This window comes from Leptosomus discolor, unplaced genomic scaffold (assembly GCF_034619465.1).
Source record: "Leptosomus discolor isolate bLepDis1 unplaced genomic scaffold, bLepDis1.hap2 HAP2_SCAFFOLD_134, whole genome shotgun sequence".
Classification (NCBI taxonomy): Eukaryota; Metazoa; Chordata; class Aves; order Leptosomiformes; family Leptosomidae; genus Leptosomus; species Leptosomus discolor.
In genome coordinates this window covers 48,097-71,092 of record NW_028237849.1, presented here as the reverse complement: position 1 = coordinate 71,092, position 22,996 = coordinate 48,097, and the positions used below count along the sequence as shown (strand labels likewise).

Here is a 22,996-nt window from a genome sequence, read left to right as displayed (position 1 = left end):
GGAGGGTGGGGGTGGCTGGAGGAAGAGAGTGCTGAGAGCCAGGGCTGCAGAAAATGCTGACGTGGGAGTTGCAACAACAGGGACCAGTGATCCAAGGCTGCTCCCTTTTGGTTTCGCTTGCTTTGGTTCACGGGGCTGACTCATCCCCTGGAATTTCTTATCTCCAGACTTGTGGCTGGAAGTAGGTGAAGTGTTAGGTGAGGTTGATTGCTCTGTGCAGTGGGAGAGAAGGAGAACAAAGTCCCCCTGGCTGAGAAGTGTCCAAGAGGTGTTGAACATAGTGAGCACTGTGCAGTTTGTGAGCATGTTTTGTGTTGCCTGCTTTCGTGAAAATTTGGGTGGTTATATTTAGGTTAAGGGATGTGAAAATGTAAATAAAATGGATTCCAAATATCTAGTGTTCATCTTCCCCGTGTATCAGCAGAAATAAACTAAACCCAGCCAGACTTCAAGCCTGACTGCAGGGTGATGCGTGCACAAGAAAATACTTTTGCTGGCGGAGAAAGCTTGGTGGAGCTGCCTAATCTAGGTGCCTATGTGGCAGACTTAAAAACCAGAACAAAACACAAACACAGTGAGAAACAGGTCACTTCTTCAACTGATCATCTCTTCTTTCGGCTCAGGGGGCTTTCTGTAGCCTGTTTGTTTGTCATGTTCTTCAGTTGCTTCCATAAATACCTTACTTGTTTTGTGGGAGCTTGAGTTGTTGAAAGAAAACCTTAGCAACATCTGATTCTTTCCAAGATAGTCTTTGGCTTTTTCAGAATGTCATTCTCTTGTGGAAACCACTAGCAATGCGATATTTTAATTTTATTAATAATCTGGTTTCTGTCAATAGTCATCTGTCTCATAGTAAACCATTTAATTTCACTGAATGTTTGAATTCTGTAGTTTCTAAAGGTTGAGCGGTTCGATTTTTTTACTTGTAGTACCCTCATGACCAGGGACTTGGTATTTTGATAGCAGAACATTGACGGCGAGAGGCCGAAGCTTATACATTTGACAATAAAATTGTGGAGATAAAATGGTGATGGAAAAGTAACAGTAGATCAGAGTGGCGTTGGCCAAAGACCCTTTAGTAAGAAGTTGGTTTAGGAGAAACCTTGGCGACTAAGATTGCAGCGTAATGCTTTTATTATCTGAAGATAGATAATTTGGTGTAGAAGGGTCAGGAGAAGCACAAGTAATGCTTCAAACTGAGTAGTACAAAACTTTGGCCGTTTTTACAGCTGCTTTGCAGCAGCCATCAGTTGAAACTGGAAGCTTGGTCATACAGTTGAATCTGCACCTTCCTCGAAGGTGGATGGCTGAGTTTTCAAATCCAGTAGCTTGCATTATTTTTCTTTTATGTTTCGTTAATAATCCTAGATGTTTCGTGGTGTGCAATAGTGAACAGGAGTTTCCTAGTGCGAGGGTTTGCAGCAGCCGTCACACGGCGTAAATGTTGCTTTCTGAAGCCGTCTGATTTCATTGGGCTTGTTTGGACAAAGGCACGGTGTGGCTATTTGTGAGTGCCTTTAGACTAGAAAGTCACTTAGAATTGTGGGGCAGGGGGAAGCAGAGGGGAAAGCCTGATGCGATTTATTTGCTGAGCTGAGGAGGGCTGGGGGGTGTTTTGGTTCGGGTTTTTTCTTCGGGAGGTCGACTCAGTCTGTTGTCCTCAAATGACTGAGTTCTTTGTTAGCACTAATGGAGGTTTGAGCTGTTCTGGAGCTGAAAGTAGTTTACTGTTTCAGAGTATTTTGTGATCTGCCTGTGGATGCTGCGATGAGTAACTAAAGAAGGGCAGGGGATTTTCTACCAGTTATGTGTCCTGAAATGCTGCACACACTGAAGCTCTGCAGAGGAATTCTGCTGTTTCAGCTCCTCAAACCAGGGTACTGCTAGCACTAGAGGTAGTGTATTCATGTGAGGATTATGTTCTGGAGTTGTCTGTGTTAACAGAGACCTTGATCCCTGGCTATTGACCAGTAGCAGCCACAATAACAGGATGAATGTGTCCAAAATGTCACCTTTAAATATTTTTGTTAGCTTGCCGTTGTTGTAGGAAATCATGTATTAGATCTATCTTTTTGTTTTAAGACAGTTTCTTAATAGTTGAGACATGATTAAAATTTCAAGGGGCAATCCTTCCGTTGGGTGCAAGGAAGTTTGTCAGGAGATGATCTGCCTGGTCTGGCTCCATAACATCGAGAACGTGGTTTTTCAAAAGTATAGAATGATCACAATTCCTATAAAATCAGTGTATGTCTGGCTGCCTCCAGGAGTTCCACCCTTAATCCTTTTTTCCTAGAAATACGCTACAAATGTTTTTAGTTAGAAACAATAATTGGAGCCCTGCATTTTTCTAATGCATAATTGTCAAGGAGAGTTACTTATTTGTAGGAGAGAAGCAGCAGAACCCACGGTCTCATTTGTGAGTCGTGTATGGGCTTAAGTTTTTAGTTCTTCAGGATGGTAACTTTGAAGTGATTGCTGTTGTTCATGCAGTCATAACTTCAGGGTTTTGTCTCCCCCACAACTCCCCAGTTCATGTCCTGAACAGAGTTTTGTACCTCAAGACCTGAAAACCTCCTAATAGCAAGAGTAATCAAAAGGCTTGCCATGTCAAACCCCTGCCCTTTTAAGCAATATCTCTGTTGTTGGGTGCTTTTACTGGAGTTATTTGAAATTGGATTAAACTCTCGCCAGAGGATGATTCCTTCACGTTGGCCTTTCCAGACTGCGTTCAGATTGAAAGCTGAGAATTGTGTGCAGAACCTTTGCAAAGGCTCTTGATTTTTTTCTTGCTTTTAATTCTACTCCTGCAAAGAAATTGTTTTCAGTGTTTATCGCACATACAGACTGCCTGACTGCATTTGTGTCTGAGTGCCACGTATGCAGTTAGCAAATGATTTTAAAAAATTTAAAATATTTGAGCAATTCTTAATTTGGTATTTTAGATGTGGAATATAGAGCGAGGGATTGGATGACCTGTACAGGGTCGCGAGGGATTTGAAGGGGGGTTCGTCCTCCTTTTCTTGCCTTTAGGTGCCTTAATCACAAGACCATCATTTAAGATAACAGTGTGCAGCAGTGCTTCTAAGAAACCCTCACCAGATCTGTGCCTTTGTGCTGTAACGCTGTGTGCAGATTTGTACAGCTAAACTGATGGGCAATAGACTGGAAACAGGCGCTGTAGAATTGCATTGAAAAGTCGTCAAACCAAAGGTGTTATTAAAAGGTTGTATTTTGAGGGGAGCCAAAGATGTCTGTGTTCATCAATTTCAGCTTGATTTCGTTAAAGTTTATGCTTTTTTCATCAAGTGTTAAGAACAACTTTGAGTATTCTGTACTGGTAAATGATTTCCAAGACTCACAGCATAGCATTTTGGTTTTTGAAGACTAAAGTTTTGACTGTGCTGTGTCTTGTAATGGTTTTGAACCGTATTCAGATACAAGTCTGCATACGTGCTGGTGCACTTCCACTTTCTGCAAGAACTGTTGGAAGGAGAGTCCCTGACACAGCTTAGCTCACACAGTTCCTTTCTTTTTTTTAAAAAAAAAAAGCGCCAAACAAAGCCAAGCCAAACCCTGGACAGGGAAACTTGGCAGACAGTCATACTGGAAAATAATAAACAGGCCTCTGCCAGGAGTGTTTGAAGTTGTTACGTTTGTCTGGTCGGGACTCGTAGCTGCTTAGAAATCTCTGAATAGCAACAGAGGAGGCAGAGGAACAATTTTTCTACAGGCACAGGGTTGAAATGATTCTTATTTGGAAGTCTGCCTTTGTCATCAAAGAGCTAGAAATATAGTGGGTTTTTCTCTTAAAGGTTGGTTTTTGTTTTGTTTTGGGTTTTTTTTCTGAAGAAATGAATATGAAGTTTGCTGGAGCATTCATTTTAGAACAGGACAGTGCAGAAACACCCCGGTGACACTGATGAATGAGTTTCTGACCAAAGCCACGACAAAATAAATAGCCTGACCTGTGGTTTTAGATCTCAAGGTCTTCTGGTGGTTTCGATGGCAATTCTTTTCTGCTTTTCCTAGAAATAAAGGAATTCTTTGTCTCTTAAAGGGCTAGAGCCCCAGGGATTTGAATGGCCAGCTTCTCTGTAGAGTTGCACAAGCCTTAGTCTTACTTTCTGTCAATAGGAGGTTTTCAGGTGGTTGTCCCAGCCCCAGCCATCGCTATTAATACTATGCTGTGGCGGTCACCTGTGTGAGAAGTTCCCGTTGGTTTGTGCTTTGCTCTCAATGCACTTTGTGTTTATTTTACTTTTGATATATTCAAGTTAATTGGCCAGGACTTGCAATAATCAGTCAAGTGTTGGCCTTAACTATGCAAAATACTTTTAAAGCACAGATTTTTATTCCTGGTTACAGTCTGTTTATTTCAGTTGTCCCAAGTGTTGGAATGACCACTGGAAGAGTAAGTGTTGACTGAAGAGCAGTCTGATGGTTAGGGTGTGAGAGTTCAGATTTTGGTTTTTCCATCAATTTCTACTGAGGCTTTGGAAAATGCTTCTAATATCGATAAAAATGTCAAATGAAGTAAACTCCTAATTTATAATTTGGCACAGTGCTGCACTGGTAATCTGATCTAAATGATTTGAATCTACTTTATAGCATTTTCCCTTCTTGGTCTAATTACAAATGAAAAATAGATCCTTTTCTTCATCGTCCTGAACTTTGCTCTCAACACTTCCAGGTTCTTTTGTTCTGGATGCCTGAACAAGTTTGTGTGTGTCAGTTCTTTCTTAAACTCATTGTTAGTAACCTCATCGTTATTGTTCAAAGGATTGAATGAAACCTTTCTCTCAAAAGGACCGGGAGCCAGGACAGCAAAATAATAAAACTGGCTAGAACAAAAGTGATGCCATTAGTACTGGAAATAAAATGCAAATACTTCCAAATCTGAAACACGAGAACGGGAATAGTTGTGTTCTGTGATACTGGTGTTCAGAGAGTTTTCCAGTCTCAAACTAGAGCCTCTAGTTAAGTAGTACTCTGACTGCTTTACAAAACTGAGTGCGTCCTGACAACCTTTTTATTTTGAGTGAGAGACAGTTGCAACTTTATAGTTCAACAGCCCCCAAACATTTTACTAGTTAGTGATCTTTGTGGACTGTGAGTTCACTGCAGCGATAACTCTCCAACCGACCTTGGGGACAAAAAACTTGGATTTGTCAGTGTACTTCTGAACTTGTACAACTTCTTGATCTGTCTCCTGACACTGGATGATTAGCATGAAGTTGTTGCACGGCTTCAGAAAGACAGCCTGTCTTTTCAGTTCTTGGAAATGTCAGTGATAGTTTCTGAGGAAGACTTAAGTGCTCTTTTGAGGTGTGTCTTCACTAAGCAATGAGCAGTAGGGCTGTTGCAAAGTGTATCACACTGTTGACGTTAACACCCTGCGTGCTTTCGGATCTGGTCACGTCCAGTGACTTTAGGAAAAGTCATAGCTTGGCGTTCAAGTGCATTCCTTACTCAAGCTTGTCATGACAGGGCACGTAAGCTGACATAATGTGCCGGTAAAAGCTCTTAGAGCATCTCACTACAAAAAGTAGAATATACCACTAGAGGCACATGGCTGAACAAAACCAGTGTGGAAGGTGCAGAATCACTGAATGGTGTTTTACAAGGTTCACCTGGGTCTTCAGATTTGGTTGTTAATCTTTGGAGTTCTCCATAGGGTAACCAGCTGCAAGGGTATCTAAACACACGGGTATAAAGCAAAGTCTGTTTTGAAAGAGATCGAGACAATCACTTCTCTGACAATGAACAGGAAAATATATTCAGTAGCTTCTAGTCCTCTCTTTTTTTCTTTTAGGGCTAGCTTCTACTATGCCAGTAGCTGTAGCATGGGAAAACAATGGTTTGGGCAGATTACCATGTGTGTATTCTGCCATCAGCGGAAAAAAAAAGACCTAATTAATGCTTATTTCCGTAAGCCCTTGGGTAAAAAGCAATAAAACCACTACAGAAAACCAACTAGTAGGGAATAAACTGGCTTCAAATGTTTACTTTGTAATAGCTTCATCAAAAGTTATATTCATATGCATAAAATGCATAAAACTACCTCTCATGGCTAATCTATAGTGTTATCCCCAAGTTTTACCTGTTACTGTGATAAGGAGACTTTGTCCTGTTCACTTACAAAGTGTACAGTGTCCTGGGAGTTAAACGGATTGTATTTCGTTTAGTTTTATCCCCTCTCCATTGCACCTTCCTTTGGCAACTATTTAGTCCAAAAAGTCTCCAGTGTGCTTTATGGGTTTTGTTTTTTTCCAGATCTGTACTACCCCGGCTTTTGTACAGAAACCCTTAGTCCCCATGGACCTTTGAGTAACGCAGTGAGATGTCTGTGTTTTGTTTGGATGTTGTTATTTCAGGTGTCAGGTTGTACTGAGGAGCTTAAGGAAGTCCTCTGGGTATCTTAAATGTGGGAAGTCCTCTGTTCTTTATTAAAGCTCTGTTATTAAATATGGAGCCTTTAAACAGATAACAGATAAAAAGCGAGGACTTACTTTGATCTGACTAAATGATGATGATGGTGGTTATTATTTTTTTTCTCAGTGCATTGGAAATGCAAGTTCTCTTCCATTCTTTAAGCAGTCCTGTTGCTTTTGATGATCCATTCCACTCAAAGGCTTAATACAGTAAGATTTGAAATATTTGTAGTGAACTTGTGTAGCTATTTGATTCCTTTTTCTGAACATGGTGATCAGTAGCCATAAATTTTCACAACCTGAATCAATGAAGTTCTGTTGGTGGAACTTTGTGTGCAGATTTGTGTAATACATGCTGTTCCTTGCCATCTTCAATTTAAGCAGGATTTTGTGTAAAGCCAAACTTCTTAGAATAATAGCAGCAATCCCAGGGGACATAAAAGAAAGTATCTTGGGAACAGAGGTAGACCTGTGTTTTTGATTTTGTTTTCAAATGAGAACCAGTTCTGTAGTTGTAGTTGCCAGGAAACATTCAACACCAAAACCAAGTCAATCCAGTAACACACTGTCTGCTTGAGCTGTCAGAGAGCTTAAAACAATAGCTCTGAGGTATGAACTGACCCATTCTTAAAACTGTGCCAGTAGTGATCATAGAATGATGGAATCATTAGGCTGGAGTAGACCTCTAAGATCATCAAGTCCAACCGTTGACCTAACACCACCATGCGCACTAAACCGTGTCTAGAAGCACTACATCAACACGTTTTTTGAACACCTCCAAGGCTGGTGACTCCACCACTTCCCTCGGCAGCCTGTCCCAATGCTGGATAACCCTTTCGGTAAAGAAATTTATCCTGTTGTCCAGTCTAAACCTCCCTGGTGCAACATAGAAGAATCATTTTGGTTGGAAAAGACCTTTAAGATCATCAGGTCCAACCGTTATCCTAACACTACCAAGCCCACCACTAAACCAGGACCCTGAGCACCACATGGGTGCGTCTTTGAACACCTCCAGGGATGGTGACTCCACCACCTCCCTGGGCAGCCTGTTCCAATGTCTGACCACTCTTTCAGTAAAGAAAATTTTCCTCATGTCCAATCTAAACCTCCCCTGGCACAACTTGAGGACATTTCCTCTTGTCCTATGGCTTGTCACTTGGGACAAGAGACCGACCCCACCTCACTCCAGCCTCCTTTCAGGCAGTTGCAGAGAGCAGTAAGGTCTCCCCTCAGCCTCCTCTTCTCCAGACTAAACCACCCCAGCTCCCTCAGCTGCTCCCCATCAGACCTGTTCTCCAGAGCCCTCACCAGCTTCGCTGCCCTTCTCTGGACAAGCTCCAGTACCTCCGTGTCTGTCTTGTCCTGAGGGGCCCAAAACTGCACCCAGCATTCGAGGGGCGGCCTCACCAGTGCCCAGTACAGGGGCACGATCACCTCCCTGCTCCTGCTGGCCACCCCATGGCTGACACAGGCCAGGATGCTGTTGGCCGCCTTGCCCACCTGGGCACACTGCCGGCTCACGTTCAGCCGCCTGTCGACCAGCACCCCCAGGTCCCTCTCTGCCGGGCAGCTTCCCAGCCACTCCTCCCCAGCCTGTAGCGCTGCTGGGGGTTGTTGTGGCCGAAGTGCAGGACCCGGCACTTGACCTTGTTGCAACTCGTGGAACTGGCCTTGGCCCAGCGATCCAGCCTGTCCAGATCCCTCTGTAGAGCTTCCCTGCCCTCCAGCAGATCGACACTCCCACCCAACGTGGTGTCATCTGCAAGCTCCCTGCGGGAGCACTCGATCCCCTCATCCAGCTCATCCATCAAGATGTGACACCAGAGCGGTCCCAGTGCTGAGCCCTGGGGGACACCCCTTGTGACCGGCCGCCAGCTGGATTGAACTCCCTTCACCACCACTCTCTGTGCTTGGCCATCCAGCCAGTTTTTAGCCCAGCTTGGAGTGATGATCGGAAATGTCCGAGTACTTTACTGTGTCACTGTTCATTGAGATAGAAAGTAGGACCATATCTATATACATCTTGCATTCTGAAAAATGTAGAGCCCAGACAGGCTGATAGAGTCAATAAAATGAGTAAAAGAACAGGTGTAGGTGGATATTAAACTAAACAGCTGCAAAGTCTTAGATTTGGAATTGTTTTTTCTGAAGTAAGTATTGTAAAACTTTAGACTTACTGCTATAATTATTGTCAATTCAGGATGCTTCAGTTGCAGGGCGTACACATGTTAATTGGTGATGTTTAATAGTATTTATTGCCTTGAAGAAAAACTACCTTCACTTACCTTTTCTTTTGCTTCTTTGTTGTTGGGCTTAAGGTTAACTGTGATTGGATGGCTTGAACACTTGTCAGAATACCTTTGTGTAGAAACTGGAGTCAAATAAAAAAATCCAAAGCCAACTGAAAGACTAGACGAGGTCATAGGCTTTGAGCAGGGAGGTTGGACTAGATGGTCTCCAGAAGTTCCTTCCAACCTCGACTGTTCTGTCAATCTGTTCTGTGACAGAATAACTGCATTTAATAAACCTGCCTTAACATAGGTTTATCCCAGTAATTTGTATTTCAGACTTTGTTCCTTGTTTTGTTGAAATTTTTTAACTCATTCTGTTTGTGATAAGTAGAGACACGGACAATTTAAAGTGTCAAAATCCAATGCGAATTTTATTATATTAGCAAGCGAACAAGAGCAAAGGCAGCGCTGGGCGGCCGGGGAGTCTGCGCTCCGCCAACGGCTCGCGCCTTCCCGCCTCGTGTAAGCACATTATATACAGTCTCATTTCCTGCATTCGCGATGTCACAATCAGGGCGATACTCTGCGCATGTTCCTTCTGTTGCTGGGGGGTCTTTCTCTGCCTCCTGGTGATCCTAAGGATGAAGGCTGAAGGTCTTCCTCGTTGCCCTGTGGGTGAACTTATGCAAGAATGTGACTACTCAACCCCCTCAGCTGCGGGTCCTGTTGACTTTGCCGGATGTCCTTCGGTTGGGCTATCAAGCCTTGCGGGCACATAAATCTTCCATCCATACCTTCCCATACAGGTTTAATGAACAAAGCACAATATGTTACTTATTACACCGACCATCCACCTTCATGTCTCTGCTGATAACAGCAAAGGAAGAGGTAGATACTGGGGCAATTTGAGAGAGGACCCCCTCCCCAAAAGGAAGGCAATCCTAAATACACCCCAAGCTTTAGGGAGCCAGCCCAGAACAGCAGAAAATAAAGTTAAAATGAACTCTTTCGCATTCCGCCAGCCCCCAGCCGGCAGCACACCGAGCGCCTCGGGGCTCCGGTGGGAAGGGAAGACAAAGAGCGGGATAAAAGAAAATGGATGCGTCCCCGGGGTGCTGGGCAGCGTCCCGGGTGCCTCGTCCCCGCAGCTCCCCCCGCCCGGACTCCAGCCCTCGGCGCCGTTACCTGCTGCCCCGCACCGGGGCTGGCGCCGCCAGGGCGGCCGGGACGCCGCGGGCCCCCCCCCGGGCCCGGCGGGCTGAGGTAGTGCGGGCCGAGCGCCCCCCCCACAGCCCCCCCCCCATCTCCACGAGCCGAGGTGGTGCGGCCCGCGTTCCCCCCCCCTCCACGGGCTGAGGTGGTGCGGCCCGGCGCGCTCACGTGACCGGGTGTTGCTGCGTCGCCTGGCAACGGGAACACGGGAACATGGCGCAGACGGCGGCGGGTGAGTGCGGGGCTGGGCCGCGGCCGGGCCTTGAACCGCCCGGCCCTCGGCCGCCCGGCCTCCCCGGCCCCGCGGGTGCCCGTGCCCAGCCCCGCGGCGGCCTGCAGCTGGCGGGCCCCGGGGAGCTGGGCTGGTTCTCACTCTTCCCTCCGCTCTGGTTGCAGGCACAGGCCATCCCCAGCCCAGCAATATGGAGGAGGCCGCCGGTGGCGCAGCAGAGGGCTCTGGGGTGGAATCCGGCTCCGCTGCGCGGAATATCGTCCGAGTTCCGTTGCCTCTTGCTATGGAGGTGATTTCCTTCAGAACGTTCGCGGGGCAGCATGATGTTCCTACGCTCTCCTTGCAGAGTGATGGCTTCGTGGAAGCAGTTTCAATAGGGAGAAGTAAAACAAGGGAGCGGTTGTTGAAGTCTTGCCCTGCCTATTAAAAAAACCAAGTTAAATGTAGTTGTAGTTCTGTGTGTCAGCAGCGTCCTGAAGCATGTGCTTCTCACTCAGCTCCCAGATGGCTGTAGGCATGTTAAACGGGAGGTTGCCCCCATCTCACAGACACACGTACGGGGGCTGTGTTCGAGGTTGGTGGTGCTAAGTTTTTTTTGTCTGTTGGTACTGCACGATACTTGAATTTGGCAAATGATGGTACGGGATAAAATGGTGTCTCTTTAAAAAGAAGATAATAGTTTGGCTACATGTAGCACCAGCTGGAGGACTAAAATCCCTAAGGGCATTTTTTTAAAAAATAGACGTGAGCCAGAGACACATCTGAAATTAAAAGTGGTGTGTAGAATTTTTGTCAGGATCTTTACCGTCTTCATGCTGCCTGGGTGACTGTTCTTGTGAACGAGATTAAACTTCAAAATTAAACTCCCATGACAAAAAGCAGTTGTTACAGCACCGTAGCATGAGCATTAAACCAAATGCACAACCTGCTGTAACGCTGCTGTTCTGCTTTTTGCCTGTGTGTGTGCTAGGCAGTAGAGGCGGAGAATGGGAGCGACAGTGAAGAAGAAGGGTCCGTTCCTCTGCAGGACCAAAAAGAGACATTTCCACCAGCAGAAAGAGGAGCTACAGAGCTGTTTGTTAGTTCTGCAGAGGTGAGACACTAACAACACACACAATCTTATTCACAGAAGGCATGGCCGGTATTTGTAACTTCAAATTCTCCTGGGGCGGTTTTGTTGCTGCCAACACAAACCCGACCAGAACTGAACAGAGAGAAGCTAACTGGTCAGGCACAAAGTCTACAAAAGCTGTGACAGAGCTGGAGAGGTTCCTCTGTTGTGCTGCATGTGGGTAAAGGTGGTTTTTGAATCGGCAGAGGCACAGCTTTGCCAGTGTATCTGTGGGCTGAGTTTAGAACAAGGCCCTCTTGCCGATTCTGTGTCTGCATCGTTCTTGTCTCGTGGTGACAGAAACAAGCAGATTGTCAGGGCAGACTGAAAAGCTGTTTCAGGTGGTGGATTTTACGTTTCAGAAAAAATCCCCTGAGACTTTCTTGGACAAAGTCGAATTAGACAGTTGTCCTCCTGCGTTGGGTGACATGGAGCAGCCAGTAACCGAGAGAGAAAACCCTCCCCTTCCTTCAGGAGCTCCTCAGCAGGTGTCTGCGTGGTCAGCGGAGCGGAACAGCTGCACAGAGTCAGGTATCCTTCAGTCCCTTGCTAACAGTACAACACTCCATACCACCCGTCAAGCACAGTTTCTAGTTTTCTCCCTTTCTCGTCATTGTTAGTCCAACTGGAGGCACAACGCTTTGAAATCTAAGCATTTTCTTTGTCTTTTTCTTCTCTTTTTTTTTTTTTTTTTCCTTGGGGGGTGGGGTCCAGGTGACATTGGAGAACCCATTTCTCTCTGCTCAGAGACTGCCTTTGAGCAGTTGGATCAGCTCACCAGTGAGCATGGTGACCAAAGGCGGGAACAGACATGCCAGCAGCGTGGAGCTGAGGGGCACGAAATGAGTGGAAGAAGTGAAGAAACCGTAGAAGAAACAGAGCTGGTTGTCTTGGATCTAGAACATGTGAGAAGTCCTCCAATCTTGTCGTTCTTCTTCGCAGACCTGCTGTTTTTATTTGTATGAAATACACAAGGTAGATTGTCAGCAGCGGCTCAGCCATAGGCTGAAACCACGTGTTTAAAACAGGCTTTTGCAGAAGTACTGACTTCTGAGCGTGTCTGCTCCCTCAGGGTTAACCCCAAACGGGAGGCTCAGGAGGGAGCCGTGTAGTGGGTAAATCTGATACTCCTCAGTGCTCCTGAAAGAGAAGTACTGTCAGCAAGAGCGAGGGGATGGGCTCTCAGAGGCAGCTCTTCTGATGTGTTTCTGACTTTCAGATATCCTCAGTAGTGGCTTTCTGCTGTCAACAAATACCCACTATGTAACTCCTCTCACTCGTTACAGTGAGCGTAGCTAAAGGAAGAATGCAAGGGTCTGTGGCAGAAAATACGCTGTGTTATTTAACAGCGGGGGCAGCAGTAAGGTTTCTTCATAATTTCTTTACACAAGTACGTTGACTTGTATCAATGTCATACTTCTTGACAGCCTCTGATGAGAAGATTCCAGGCTGCCCTGAAGAGTCACCTCACTAAGCAGATGGAAAAAGTGAGCCTAGAGCTTCAGGAACTGGTACGTGGCATTCTTACTTTGCCTTCCCGCAGCAGCCCACCCCTGCCCGAGCTGAAGCCAGGTAACTGGTTTCCTCTTGTGTTTGCAGAGGGCAGCAGCGAAGAAGGGGCAAGCAGAGAGGGAAGAGCTTGGGCTGGTTCTTTACGGAGCGCAGCAGCAGCTGGCCCGCCTGCAGCTGGAACTGGAGAAGAGCCACGACCGCCGTTCTCAGGTGGCCGCAGCACGTCAGCAGCTGGAGGAGGAGCTGGAGGGCCTCAGGCTTACTTACAAGCAAATGTGTCAGAACACACACGATGAACGCCAGAAAGGTGACCGAGGCAGCCCTTGCCAGGTTTCCTGGCTCTAGTACTGTGTGGAGAAAGGGATTTATTTGAATCCAAGTCAAGCATTGGATTGAAAAATACAGTAACATTGATCAGGAATCAGGCACTCGCTGAAACCTTTCACAGGTATTCCTGGTTGTTTCTAAGACCGTGTGGCTACCTTGTACTTCTGAGAAGGTCTTTAGGACTAAAACTGTTCCGGGCAGATGGGCTGCTCTGTGACTTAGAAGGAGGAAGATCCTGTCGCTCTGTTACGTTTGCCTGTGTCTCTGTAAGGGTGTGACGAGATCGCAAAGGTCGTGGGTCGTGAGGGGCACGCGGGAGCCTGAGAGTGCCATCCGTGTGGGAACCCGTCCCAGCCAAAGAAATGGACTTGACTCATGCTGGTTGTGCTGCAGGCCTGTGGGTAGGGGACAGGAAAACAACTGTGATGGCGAGGGTAGCTCAGCGTAGGATAAACTGCCTAGAAAGGTTTGGCAGGTTGCTGAAAAAAATAGAGAAGCGTTCAACAGACTGAGAAAGAGACAGTTCTGTTTTGGGGCAGAGGAGTGGAGTCACAGCCTCCTGAGGCCGCCCCTTCTTTGATCTCCTGGGCTTCTGAGTGCTGGGAAGCAATGAATTGCTTACCAAGATATTAGCTGTGCTTGTGGAGCTGTACTCCAAAGCCGATGCAAATTCACATTTCAGGGGGGCTGATTTGGCTGGTCAGTGTGCGAATTTGGCTTTGGGTGTTTCTGTGTTTCTTTCCCTTTTACCTCTGTTTAAAGTGTGTCTTACAAACATACTTTTCTGTAAATATTTTTCCCCCTGCCTCCCCAGTCTCTGCAATGCAGACCCAGGTTGAAAACTTGGCCTTGCACCTCTTCTACGTGCAGAACACGGCCCATATGCACCATAATATTTTACTAACGAAACGGTCGACAAAGAGGGCTGAGCTGGAGAAGGCCCAAGCTGACGTGGAAAAGAAAAAACAGGTATCAAGTAAAACTCTCTTCTTTCAAATAAATAAATGAATTCAGGTGACAGCTAGCGGCGAGTCTCGGAGGACGTGCTGCCTTGGCAGAAGGAAGGCTGTAGTGAATATACAGACACCATGGAAGGTGCGTGGGGATATTTTCCCCAAATAATTGAAAATGAGAAGAATCCCCACCACCAAGATAGTGGCATGTACTGAACAGAATTTTTTTATGAGCCTTATAATAGGAAGTAGTAATCAGTAGTGATCACTCTTCACGCAGGCAACGGGGGTGTGGGGGCAGAAAGATATTTAGCAAAGAAGTATCGTATGTTGAAGTCTGGAGAATTGCTCTGAGTCCCAAGGAAGAGCGAACTTGGAAGGTGAACTGAGCGGTCGGTGTGCTGGAGCTCCCTCTGCTGCCTCCTGCTTGCAGCAGGACACCAACTAATTACTGTTGATGCAGAATTGCGGGCAAACGGTTGAGATGGAATGGGTTTAGATGGTTTTTAACAAAGGATTTTAAACCATAAATTATCAAGATTCCCAGCTGCTGGAGAGGTGGCGCAATGTAACCCATGCTGGCAGGGATGAATGCTGCTTCAGATCTGAAGGACCAATTTCCTACTGTGGGTGGAACGATAAAAACCAGCAAAGAAGGTTTTGTTCTCTTGAAAATTGTCACTGCTGCATTCAGGAGTCGTTTGGATAGGAATGGAAGAGTTTCAGTAGGAATCAAAGCTAACTGAATTCATTTTCAGCCCAAGTTATTGCTGTAGAATTTAGTTGGTTAAGCCTGAGATTATGTTACTCATCCTGAGCTGTTTGGCTCTGCCTCTCTAGGATCTTCTGGTAGACCGCTTGACCCGGAAAGCCTACGAGCTGCAGGAACAGATTGCTCTGTTCGAAGCTCAATTTGTGGCTCAGGCAGAGGACACAAAAGTAACTCGGCAAGCAGCAAATGAGGTAGGAGAATGCTTTTTTTTTGCTTCTGGTTAATATTTCCCTCTGGAAGGACCGACCCCGTTGGCTCATGCTCACGTGGTAGCTACAGTGTAGGACAGAGTTGTATGATCAGTTCCTGTTTGGAGGAATGAAGACTTTTTTGTTTTGGTTTGTTTTGTCTTTCCCTTTGTCCTCAAGAATTGCCTATAAATCACTTCCTCCCCCACCCTCTCTGCATTTTTTTCCTTGCAGACCTATGCTCTGTGGTCGGGGGTGACCATAAACCAGAGGCACGTTAGCTGAAGCTGTTCCTGCCCAGCGTATTATGAACACACACCAAAAAAAAGGCATTGTAACGTGAATTTGGTTTCCCAGCCTAGTATAGATTTCTCCTGTCTACAAATCCTCTCTCCCCCAGGCTTGTATGGAGGTTCAGGCTATTAACATGGAGAAAAAGCGACTGATGAACCACTGGAATAGCAGCTTGGCGGGAATGAAGCAGAGAGATGAGGTCTATATCGCCACCCAAGCGCTGCTGAGGTACGGTATCTGAGAACAGTCCCAGGAGAGACCTCACACGGGTTGGACGGGAGGGATGCTGAAAGGGGCAGTGCGTCTCCAGTTTATTGCTGCGCGTGTAGGATATGTCAAGCAGAACAAGTTTGCTGCTCTGAAGCACGTAGTAAGGTTAAAGGATAGGAAGCACAGTTCTTCGTCACTATTCTGTATCCAAAACACAACTCTCCCCCAAAATGTGTGGGGTTTTTAAAGCTGTTTAGAGTTTTTCTGTTCATATTTTAGTCCTTTAGAAGAGTTCCTTCACCTTTGCAACATCTCTCAATCCAAAGAGCTAGACTTCAAGAGGGATTTTACCTGTCGCTCTCAGTTAGGGTTTTGTGATGCCTTCAGAAATCATCAGGAAAACCGTCCTGTTGTTGCCAAAGGAAGCGCTTATTTGCTTTGGAGTCAGCCTGGCTGATTGCCTGCAATGTGCTTTGATGGTGGCATCCTGGTAAGAGTGGGGGGTGGGGACAGGACTGAAAGCGGGAATTAATTTTCCTACGTACGTTTGCTTTTCAGTCTTCTGTCTCCATCCATCTTCTGATGACTCTGCACTGTCACAGCAGGGTGGCCTTTGTAAAGATCTTCCTCCTTGGTCTGTTGTCGCTGCAGTAGCGTGTTTGAAAAGAGGAATTTGTAGATGACTGTTCAGCGCGTGAGTCTACCCCTGTGGTGATTTTCCATCCTCTTTGCCTCTCCAGCAAGTACAGACATGACCTCAAGTCCCTAGAAACGGACATCCATGGCTGTAGGAAGTCAATCAGGAAGGAGGAGGAGAAGAATGAGTTGCTTGTCGCCATCCTGAGCCGTTCACAGAACGATGCCAACATGACAAAGAAGCTGATTGCCCGGTGCCTTTCCAGGCAGGAGGCCTTGAAGGTGGAATCTGGCACCTACGCTCGCGTTCTCCACGAGACAGAGCAGGCCCTCAACAGGACCAGGATGGTGAGGAGAGTTACTTGGAAGAAGAACCTTTCAAATCAGACACAGATGTTTAATCCCCTTCCCCAAACAGTTGTAGTGACCCTGTCTCCTGTCTTTCCTGCGTTTAGGATCAAGCTGCTTGTCTGAATCAGTTGCTGTCCATCAGTAAGGACATAGAGAAAGGAACTGATGCCAAAGTGCAGATGGAGAACGAAATCATGGCAAAGCTTCAGGACCAGATGGTGTCCAGCAAAGCCACAAAGCACTTCTCGCAGCTGGCTGCAAAGCTCCGTAGGAGAAAAACAGACCTGGTGTGTTATCTCTTCCGTTTGGGAGGGCGGGGGAAGGAAACCGCCCTGAGCGGTGTTTCTCAAGTGTGTTTCGTCCGCGCCTTCGTTCTGCTTTTCAGATCTGCAGTTGAAGGTCTGCTGAGTTTGTGACTTCAGTTTGGTTCTTCCAGTGCTCTTATTGCGGGATTCTGGTGTACGCGAGAGGGTTTGGCCAAAAAGGCCTTGACACATAATGTACTGTTCTTTCTTTACTTAAAAAACGGGACAGAACGATGAATTCTGGGAGTTTTTACCATAAAGTAGTACCAGTTCTTATGTATTGGAGGAAGACAGTGGATATGTAGTACTGCTGTACTCCACATTGAACTAACCTGTATCTCTGTCCGGCATCATGGAATGCGATACAGGCCTGCTCTCGTTCCTGAGTGAGGATTACAGCCCAAGGAGCAATCGAACCAGACCCACAGTTCTTTGTGGCACGATCAGTTGCTCTCTTTGGGAGTGTGTAACTGGAACAGATAGAAAAACTAGAAGATTCAGCGTAGTGTTTGTGGTGTTGAGTTGTGTGGGCTGGCACTAACAAGGCACCCACACCTCTGTATTTCTGCGGGTTACTTCAGCCTGGCCCTGGGATTTTTAAATCGGGGGCATTATCTTGAGCAAGAGGAAGAGTTCCAGGGCTGGCTTCCGTTGTGAGAGAGGGGCCCCCCGCCCCCTTCCCACAGGCACACCAACAAGCGGACACTCGCGTTGTCTCCCATCAGCACCTGCGGTGCACGGCTGGATGTAGCCAGAGAGTCGTGGCTGCTGGCGGCGCGGGGGCAGCAGAAGTCACCCGGCTGCATTCGCGCTGCGCTCAACAGGCACCCGCCTTTCTGGCTGCTGCGGTGGTGGTTCGGTGAGGGACGTGTTTGTCGGGTGTGGTGGAGAATGTCCTGCTCCGGTGAGCCGGGCAGCTGGAGACACCCAGGCAGGGCAGGTAACTGCAGAGGTGATGAGCGCGGCCTCTTAAAGGCTTTGGGATGTTTGGGCTCCTTCATGCTCTTCAGCAGCCTTATGGCAGAGGTAAATGTTGGTATCTCCGTCAGGAGATGGAGAAACAAAGGTACAGAGCGGGTAAGTGGCTGGCTCGCAGCTTGTGGCACAGACCTGGGAGGAGAATCTAAATCCCCTGACTCCTGTGCCTCGGGAAGCGGGCGTTCCAAATCAGTGGGCTGCTGCTGGTGACAGTAATTTGTTTTCTGTCTGTTGGCGTTCCTAGGAGCTGCATTTTTCCAAGGTTGAGAATGATGTGGCCCAGGTTATTCTGAATGCAACTCATACCAGCTGCAGGCTGACAGTTCTCCAAAACACACTTTGTCAGCTGGACAAGGAAGTAAAAAATACCTGTGACCTGATCAGCTGCAGGGAAAGCGAGATTGCAAGGTGCAGTCTCCTGACCGAGAACAGGCAAGCGGTGCTCAGCCAGTACAACAAGAGGTTGGAGAAGATTCTTGCGCGGCAGGGGGTATGTACATTCCCATTTCAGTCCCAGGCTTGATTTTATTCTTTGTGGTGACCACAGGTGCCCCTGATAAATGTAACTGTGTAAGTGCTGAGTAGTTAAAACTTTCAGGCATCAGTATAGAGGTTTAAAAGCTGCACTAGTTAATGTAAATGTTTACGTCTGTCAAACAGCTCTTAGTGCACGGGGGGGAGGAGCTGGCATGAGGGAATTGTGAAATGAGGGTGTGCCCAGCACAGATTTCTGCAGGGAGTTGTCTGCGCCCGATGAAAACGTTGAATGACATCAATACTCTGGGAGTAACTAGGGTCTCATCAGAAAACCTGCAAATCCTGACAAGGGGCGAATGGAGCAGGCGGGGTGATGTAGATCACTTGGTGCTTGGCCCCATTCAGCTGATAGATACCCAGGTCTGCCCCTGGCACCGTGAGCTGCAAGACCTTTATAGAGCCCAATGCAAGAATGAGTGCTGTGGCAGACTCTTGGACACCCAGGTGTGCCTGTTGTAGGAGCTTAGGAGGCCCCTCTCGCCCCAGAGCCTGAGAGCTGTTCGGGCTTCCCTTGCATTTGTTCCCGTGAGGTCAGGAATGATTGGTCCCATCCAGCTCCTGGGAAATAGAGGCACAAAGGAAGTAACAGTATAGCGGAAGTATTCGGTAGGCATCTCAGCAGCTGGACCGGCCTTCTGCAAAAAGTGCTTCAGCAGCTTCTGCCTGATTAATCCCCAACCTTGCCCTCATCCAGGGTCAAGAACTGGGGCCACTGGAAATGGAGATCAACAAGCTGTCCAAGCAGATAGAAGAATATCACTCTGAGGTGATGACGCTACAAAAGCACTGGCTCAATCAGCAGCAAGAGCTGGTCAAGTTAACACACCAACGGGAGGAACAAGTAGCCTCCCTGGATACGTTAAAGAAACGGATCACAGTAATGCAGCAGAAGAAAGTGCGCAGGGAAAGTAGGTCATTCCCCAACTCTTTTTAAAACGTTCAGCTGTGAATGGAGGAAAAAGGGAGCGAGGGCTTACGGACGGGTGAGCCAGACCTTCACCAGAGAATGCGCCGTGCTCCTACGTCCATGTGAGCAGTAACGCAGGCGGCCCCAGTGCTGCTCTGGGGCTACGAGCCAGGCACCTCTGCTGCTCTGCCTGGCGTTATTCCCTGTCCCGACTGATCCCGCTGCCTTAACGGGCACAACCGAACCGAAGTGGCCGTGTCACGTGCTACACTTCTTAAATAACGTTTGCAAGTAGTTGGTGGGTAAATGTCCCCACCACGATGGCGCTTCCCTTGGCTCAAACCAGCTCTTTTCCACAGCAGTCTCCTTCAAAACCGTATTTGGGTTTTGGGCTTGTGGAAAAACGGTTTGGCTGGGTACGTGGGACGCAGGTGGCTCTGCAGGCAGCGTTGTCTGGTCTGATGGCAGTCTGTCACGCCTTGCCTGTGTTCCACCTGCTGCTTGTGGGAATTTTAAGACTTTTTTTTTTTTTTTTTTTCTGTTCACCTGTAGATGAAATTCAGCAGGAAACAAAAGAGCAGAAAGACATCGAACGTCACATGAGGAACATGTCCAATGACTTGATAAAGCTGAATGTGTTGATCAACAAGAACAGCAGCAGCTTCGAGGAGCTGCAATATGGCAACACGATCACCGAGAACGAGTTTGTGCGCTCTCTCAAGGTACAGACATCTCATTTCCAGGTCTCAGCCTCCCGTGCAGATCGGAGGCAGACAGTGACCGTGTAAATCTTTCTTAGTCTGACCACGTTGTGTTGTCTGACAATGTTATGCTTCCCAAACCTAGGCAGCAGAAAAAGAGTCGGTTGAGATGCAGGAGAAGCACAGTCAGCTGACTGAGGAGAAGGAAAGACTCCTAAACAGCCTGGTGGAAGCAGAGTAGGTACCAGAGAGGTTCTTGCTTTGTGCCACCCTCTTTGAATGTAGGTGTCCATGTCACCTTTCCTCTCTGCTCGTCGAACTGAACCAGCAACAGCAAATGTGCTTCTGTCCTTCTCGGAGAAGATGAAAGGAGTTTCATGGATTTTGGGGCGCAGAAGCTGAAAGGTGCTTTAGCTGTCTCTGCAAGCAGCGAGAGCCGTGAGGATGTCGGCTTTAACAGTTCCAGCAGGCTCGTGCTGGACGTTGCTGAGATCTGTATGGGGTGACTCTGCCTGCGCTCTCCTCCGCCAGTAACTCGGAGCGAGCGTGCTGCGCTGGGCAGCTCACTGGGGTCCACCAGCCCCCGGCAGCCTGGGCACGCTTGTTGTTAGTCACCGTGCCACCACCGTGCCACGTTGTGGATGGCGGAGCTCCCTGTCTGGTTCCACGCTGCTCCTGGCTGCCCTTTTACGTGTCCCACATGCAAACCCTCAGGTTCTGCTGAACCTTCAGCTCCATGTTCAGGACTGAGCTCGGGAGCGTGCTGCCACGCGTGCACAGGGAGCGAGCGTCCTCTCGGGCGCTGACAAAGGTGCCGCTTTCCCTTTCTGTCACTGAAGGCATCAAATCCTGCTGTGGGAGAAGAGGATCCAGCTGACGAGAGAGATGCGTGCGGCGGTGGAGTCTGAGTCAGGGCACGGCGAGCTCCACGCCATGAGAACAGAGATTCACAGGATGCAGGTGAGCCCCGGGGGAGGAGCACTGGGGAGGGGAAGCTGCACACGATGGATTCAGCTTCGGCGTTGCTGAAGGCAGGAGATGAGAAACGGGCTGGGGAAGCAGCATTGCCAGGCCACAGCAATGTTGGAAATCGTACACCCTCCAGCTGGGCTGAATGAAATACATCCAGCGTGCGTGCTCTTCGTGCCTTCCTTGCGCCTGCCGTGTAATGGGCTGCAGCAGAGTCTAGAGACACCTGAGAAATCTATTTAAAACATAATATGTTTGCCACCTTATGCCGTGACCCCAATTTATAAGCAAAGGAATGTTGATGACTAAATATTGCATCATCTTAATCACTGGTTAGGGAAGCCTTCTGTCTTCTGGCAAAGCAACTCTTCCCTTTTGTTCCCAGGTTACTTTACTCTTCTGCTTTTCCTATTGCTAAGGAGTTCCAGTGAAACCTTTTGAAGATTACTTTAGACGAGTTGATAATCCAGCCCTTTGCTTTCTAGATCCACACAGGGCAAACCGGGTTTGGGTTTAGAGCAAATTTGGCTTGCCAACGCTCACGTGTCACGTATGTCTGGTTTATGTGGAGGGGATGTGCCGCACAGAATCGGTTCGGTGCCGTTTGTGAACATTGGTTACTTTCAGCCTATTTCATATCTTGACACACGGCAGGTCCGCTATGGCCAGCTGATGAAGCAGCAGGAGAAGATGATTCGTGATATGGAGGCATCTGTTTCTCGCAGAGAGGTGATAGCGCTTCGTGGAGAGGGTCAGAACAAAAGAGACAAGAAGCTTGTCCCCAAGAGCGTCTTCCACTGCAAGAAACAGGAGCTGAGAAAGAAGATCAGCAAAGCCCAGAAGGTGAGCGAGCAGAGCAGGGCTGCAGGAGTTCACCGGGGCTGTAAGGAGCACCAGGGTGGGCTGAGCGCAGACACGCGGGGTGTCGGGACACAGACGGGACAGGCTTTGGAGGCTCCTTAAAAAACCCCACAGGAGAGTTCTGGGGAGATGGCTGGGAGTGCAGCTGGACGAAGAACCACACTCTGCCCTTTCCTTCTCTTCCGTTTGCCAGAACATTCAGGACTGCAACGCAACCCTCCTGGAGCTGGAGAGCGCCCAGGCGTCCCTCGGTGCCGCCTTCTTGGAAAAGCAGCGAGAACTGCGCAGGCTGGAGCCTGAGTGCGACGGCCTCGATGCAGACGCAGAAGCTCGTCGGAACAGGAAGCGACGGGTGAGCGGCTCCGCTCCCTGGAGCTCGCGAGCCCGACGGGACCGGCTGCTTTCTCCTGGTGCCAGCTCCCCATCTCCCTGTCTCGCCACCATCCTGAACTGAGTGTGCTTGGCATTTTAGCGGCACTTTAAGTTAACTGAGCACACCTTGAGGGCTCATGGGGGTCCTGAATTTGGGCTGCAGTTGTACTCTTAGCGAGGCAGCATTCACCTGGAGACATCAGCCTGAAGGACATGGTTTGTGTCTTGAAAATACCCGGTCACAGCTCTCCTCTGTGAGTGCTTTCTGGCTGCTCATATGTCACAGATTTGAGAGCCAGCTGAAGGTCTTGAATGCCCTCCTGCAAAGGTTGTAAGTTGGTCAAACTCTGTCCTGGCGAGGGTTGCCCTGTGCATGCAGGTATTTCTCTGGTTTATGGAATTCTGTGATGAACATTTAATTTTTTTTTTTTTTTCTATTAGCTGACGTGTAGATGTGGTGCTTAGGGACACGGTTTAATGGTGGACTTGGCAGCGTTAGGTTCATGGTTGGACTCAATGATCTTAAAGGTCTCTTCCAACCTAACCACTTCTCTGGCTGTACCCGTTAGCAGCTGTTCTGCCGGTACAAGGGGGACTTCATAGCCCTGTCCCTCTTCAGAAGCCCTTCCCTTTCAGAATGTGATGGTTCCAGTACCGGTGACAAAAGTCACCTGCCTTTCTTAGTGCTTTTCTCTCTGCGGCCTGCTGTCAAAGCAATTTCTGTTGTTGCTTTCCTCAGAACCTTTTGGAGATCGTGTCCTACCAGACTCGCCGGAAGCACCTGCAGGCGCTGAAGGAAGGGACGTACACTCCCCTGTGCCGCACGGAGCAAGCCTGGAGAAATGAGCACCAGAAACTGCGCCACCGGCTCCAGACCATCGATGCCATCGTCCAGCAGATCCAGCA

General features: G+C 48.0%; 1 protein-coding gene across 1 annotated transcript; it reads left to right on the top strand.

Moving 5' to 3' along the window:
- The first annotated feature begins 12,036 nt into the window (after positions 1-12,036).
- Positions 12,037-21,820, top strand: LOC147412610 (coiled-coil domain-containing protein 40-like). The gene is made up of 14 exons (XM_086481178.1): positions 12,037-12,122; positions 12,645-12,728; positions 12,817-13,036; positions 13,871-14,025; positions 14,850-14,972; positions 15,370-15,491; positions 16,214-16,457; positions 16,565-16,747; positions 17,988-18,065; positions 19,005-19,188; positions 19,740-19,909; positions 20,034-20,125; positions 20,728-20,848; positions 21,512-21,820. The coding sequence occupies exons 1-14, from the start codon at positions 12,060-12,062 to the stop codon at positions 21,818-21,820; spliced, it is 2,148 nt and encodes a 715-aa protein (XP_086337304.1). The 5' UTR covers positions 12,037-12,059.
- The last annotated feature ends 1,176 nt before the right edge of the window (positions 21,821-22,996 follow it).

Coding starts and splice junctions, on each gene's coding strand:
- LOC147412610 (XM_086481178.1), top strand. CDS start 12,060: ATGAGTGGAAGAAGTGAAGAAACCGTAGAAGAAACAGAGCTGGTTGTC. Junction 13,037..13,870: donor ACACGATGAACGCCAGAAAG/GTGACCGAGGCA, acceptor CTGCCTCCCCAG/TCTCTGCAATGCAGACCCAG. Junction 14,973..15,369: donor CTCGGCAAGCAGCAAATGAG/GTAGGAGAATGC, acceptor TCTCTCCCCCAG/GCTTGTATGGAGGTTCAGGC.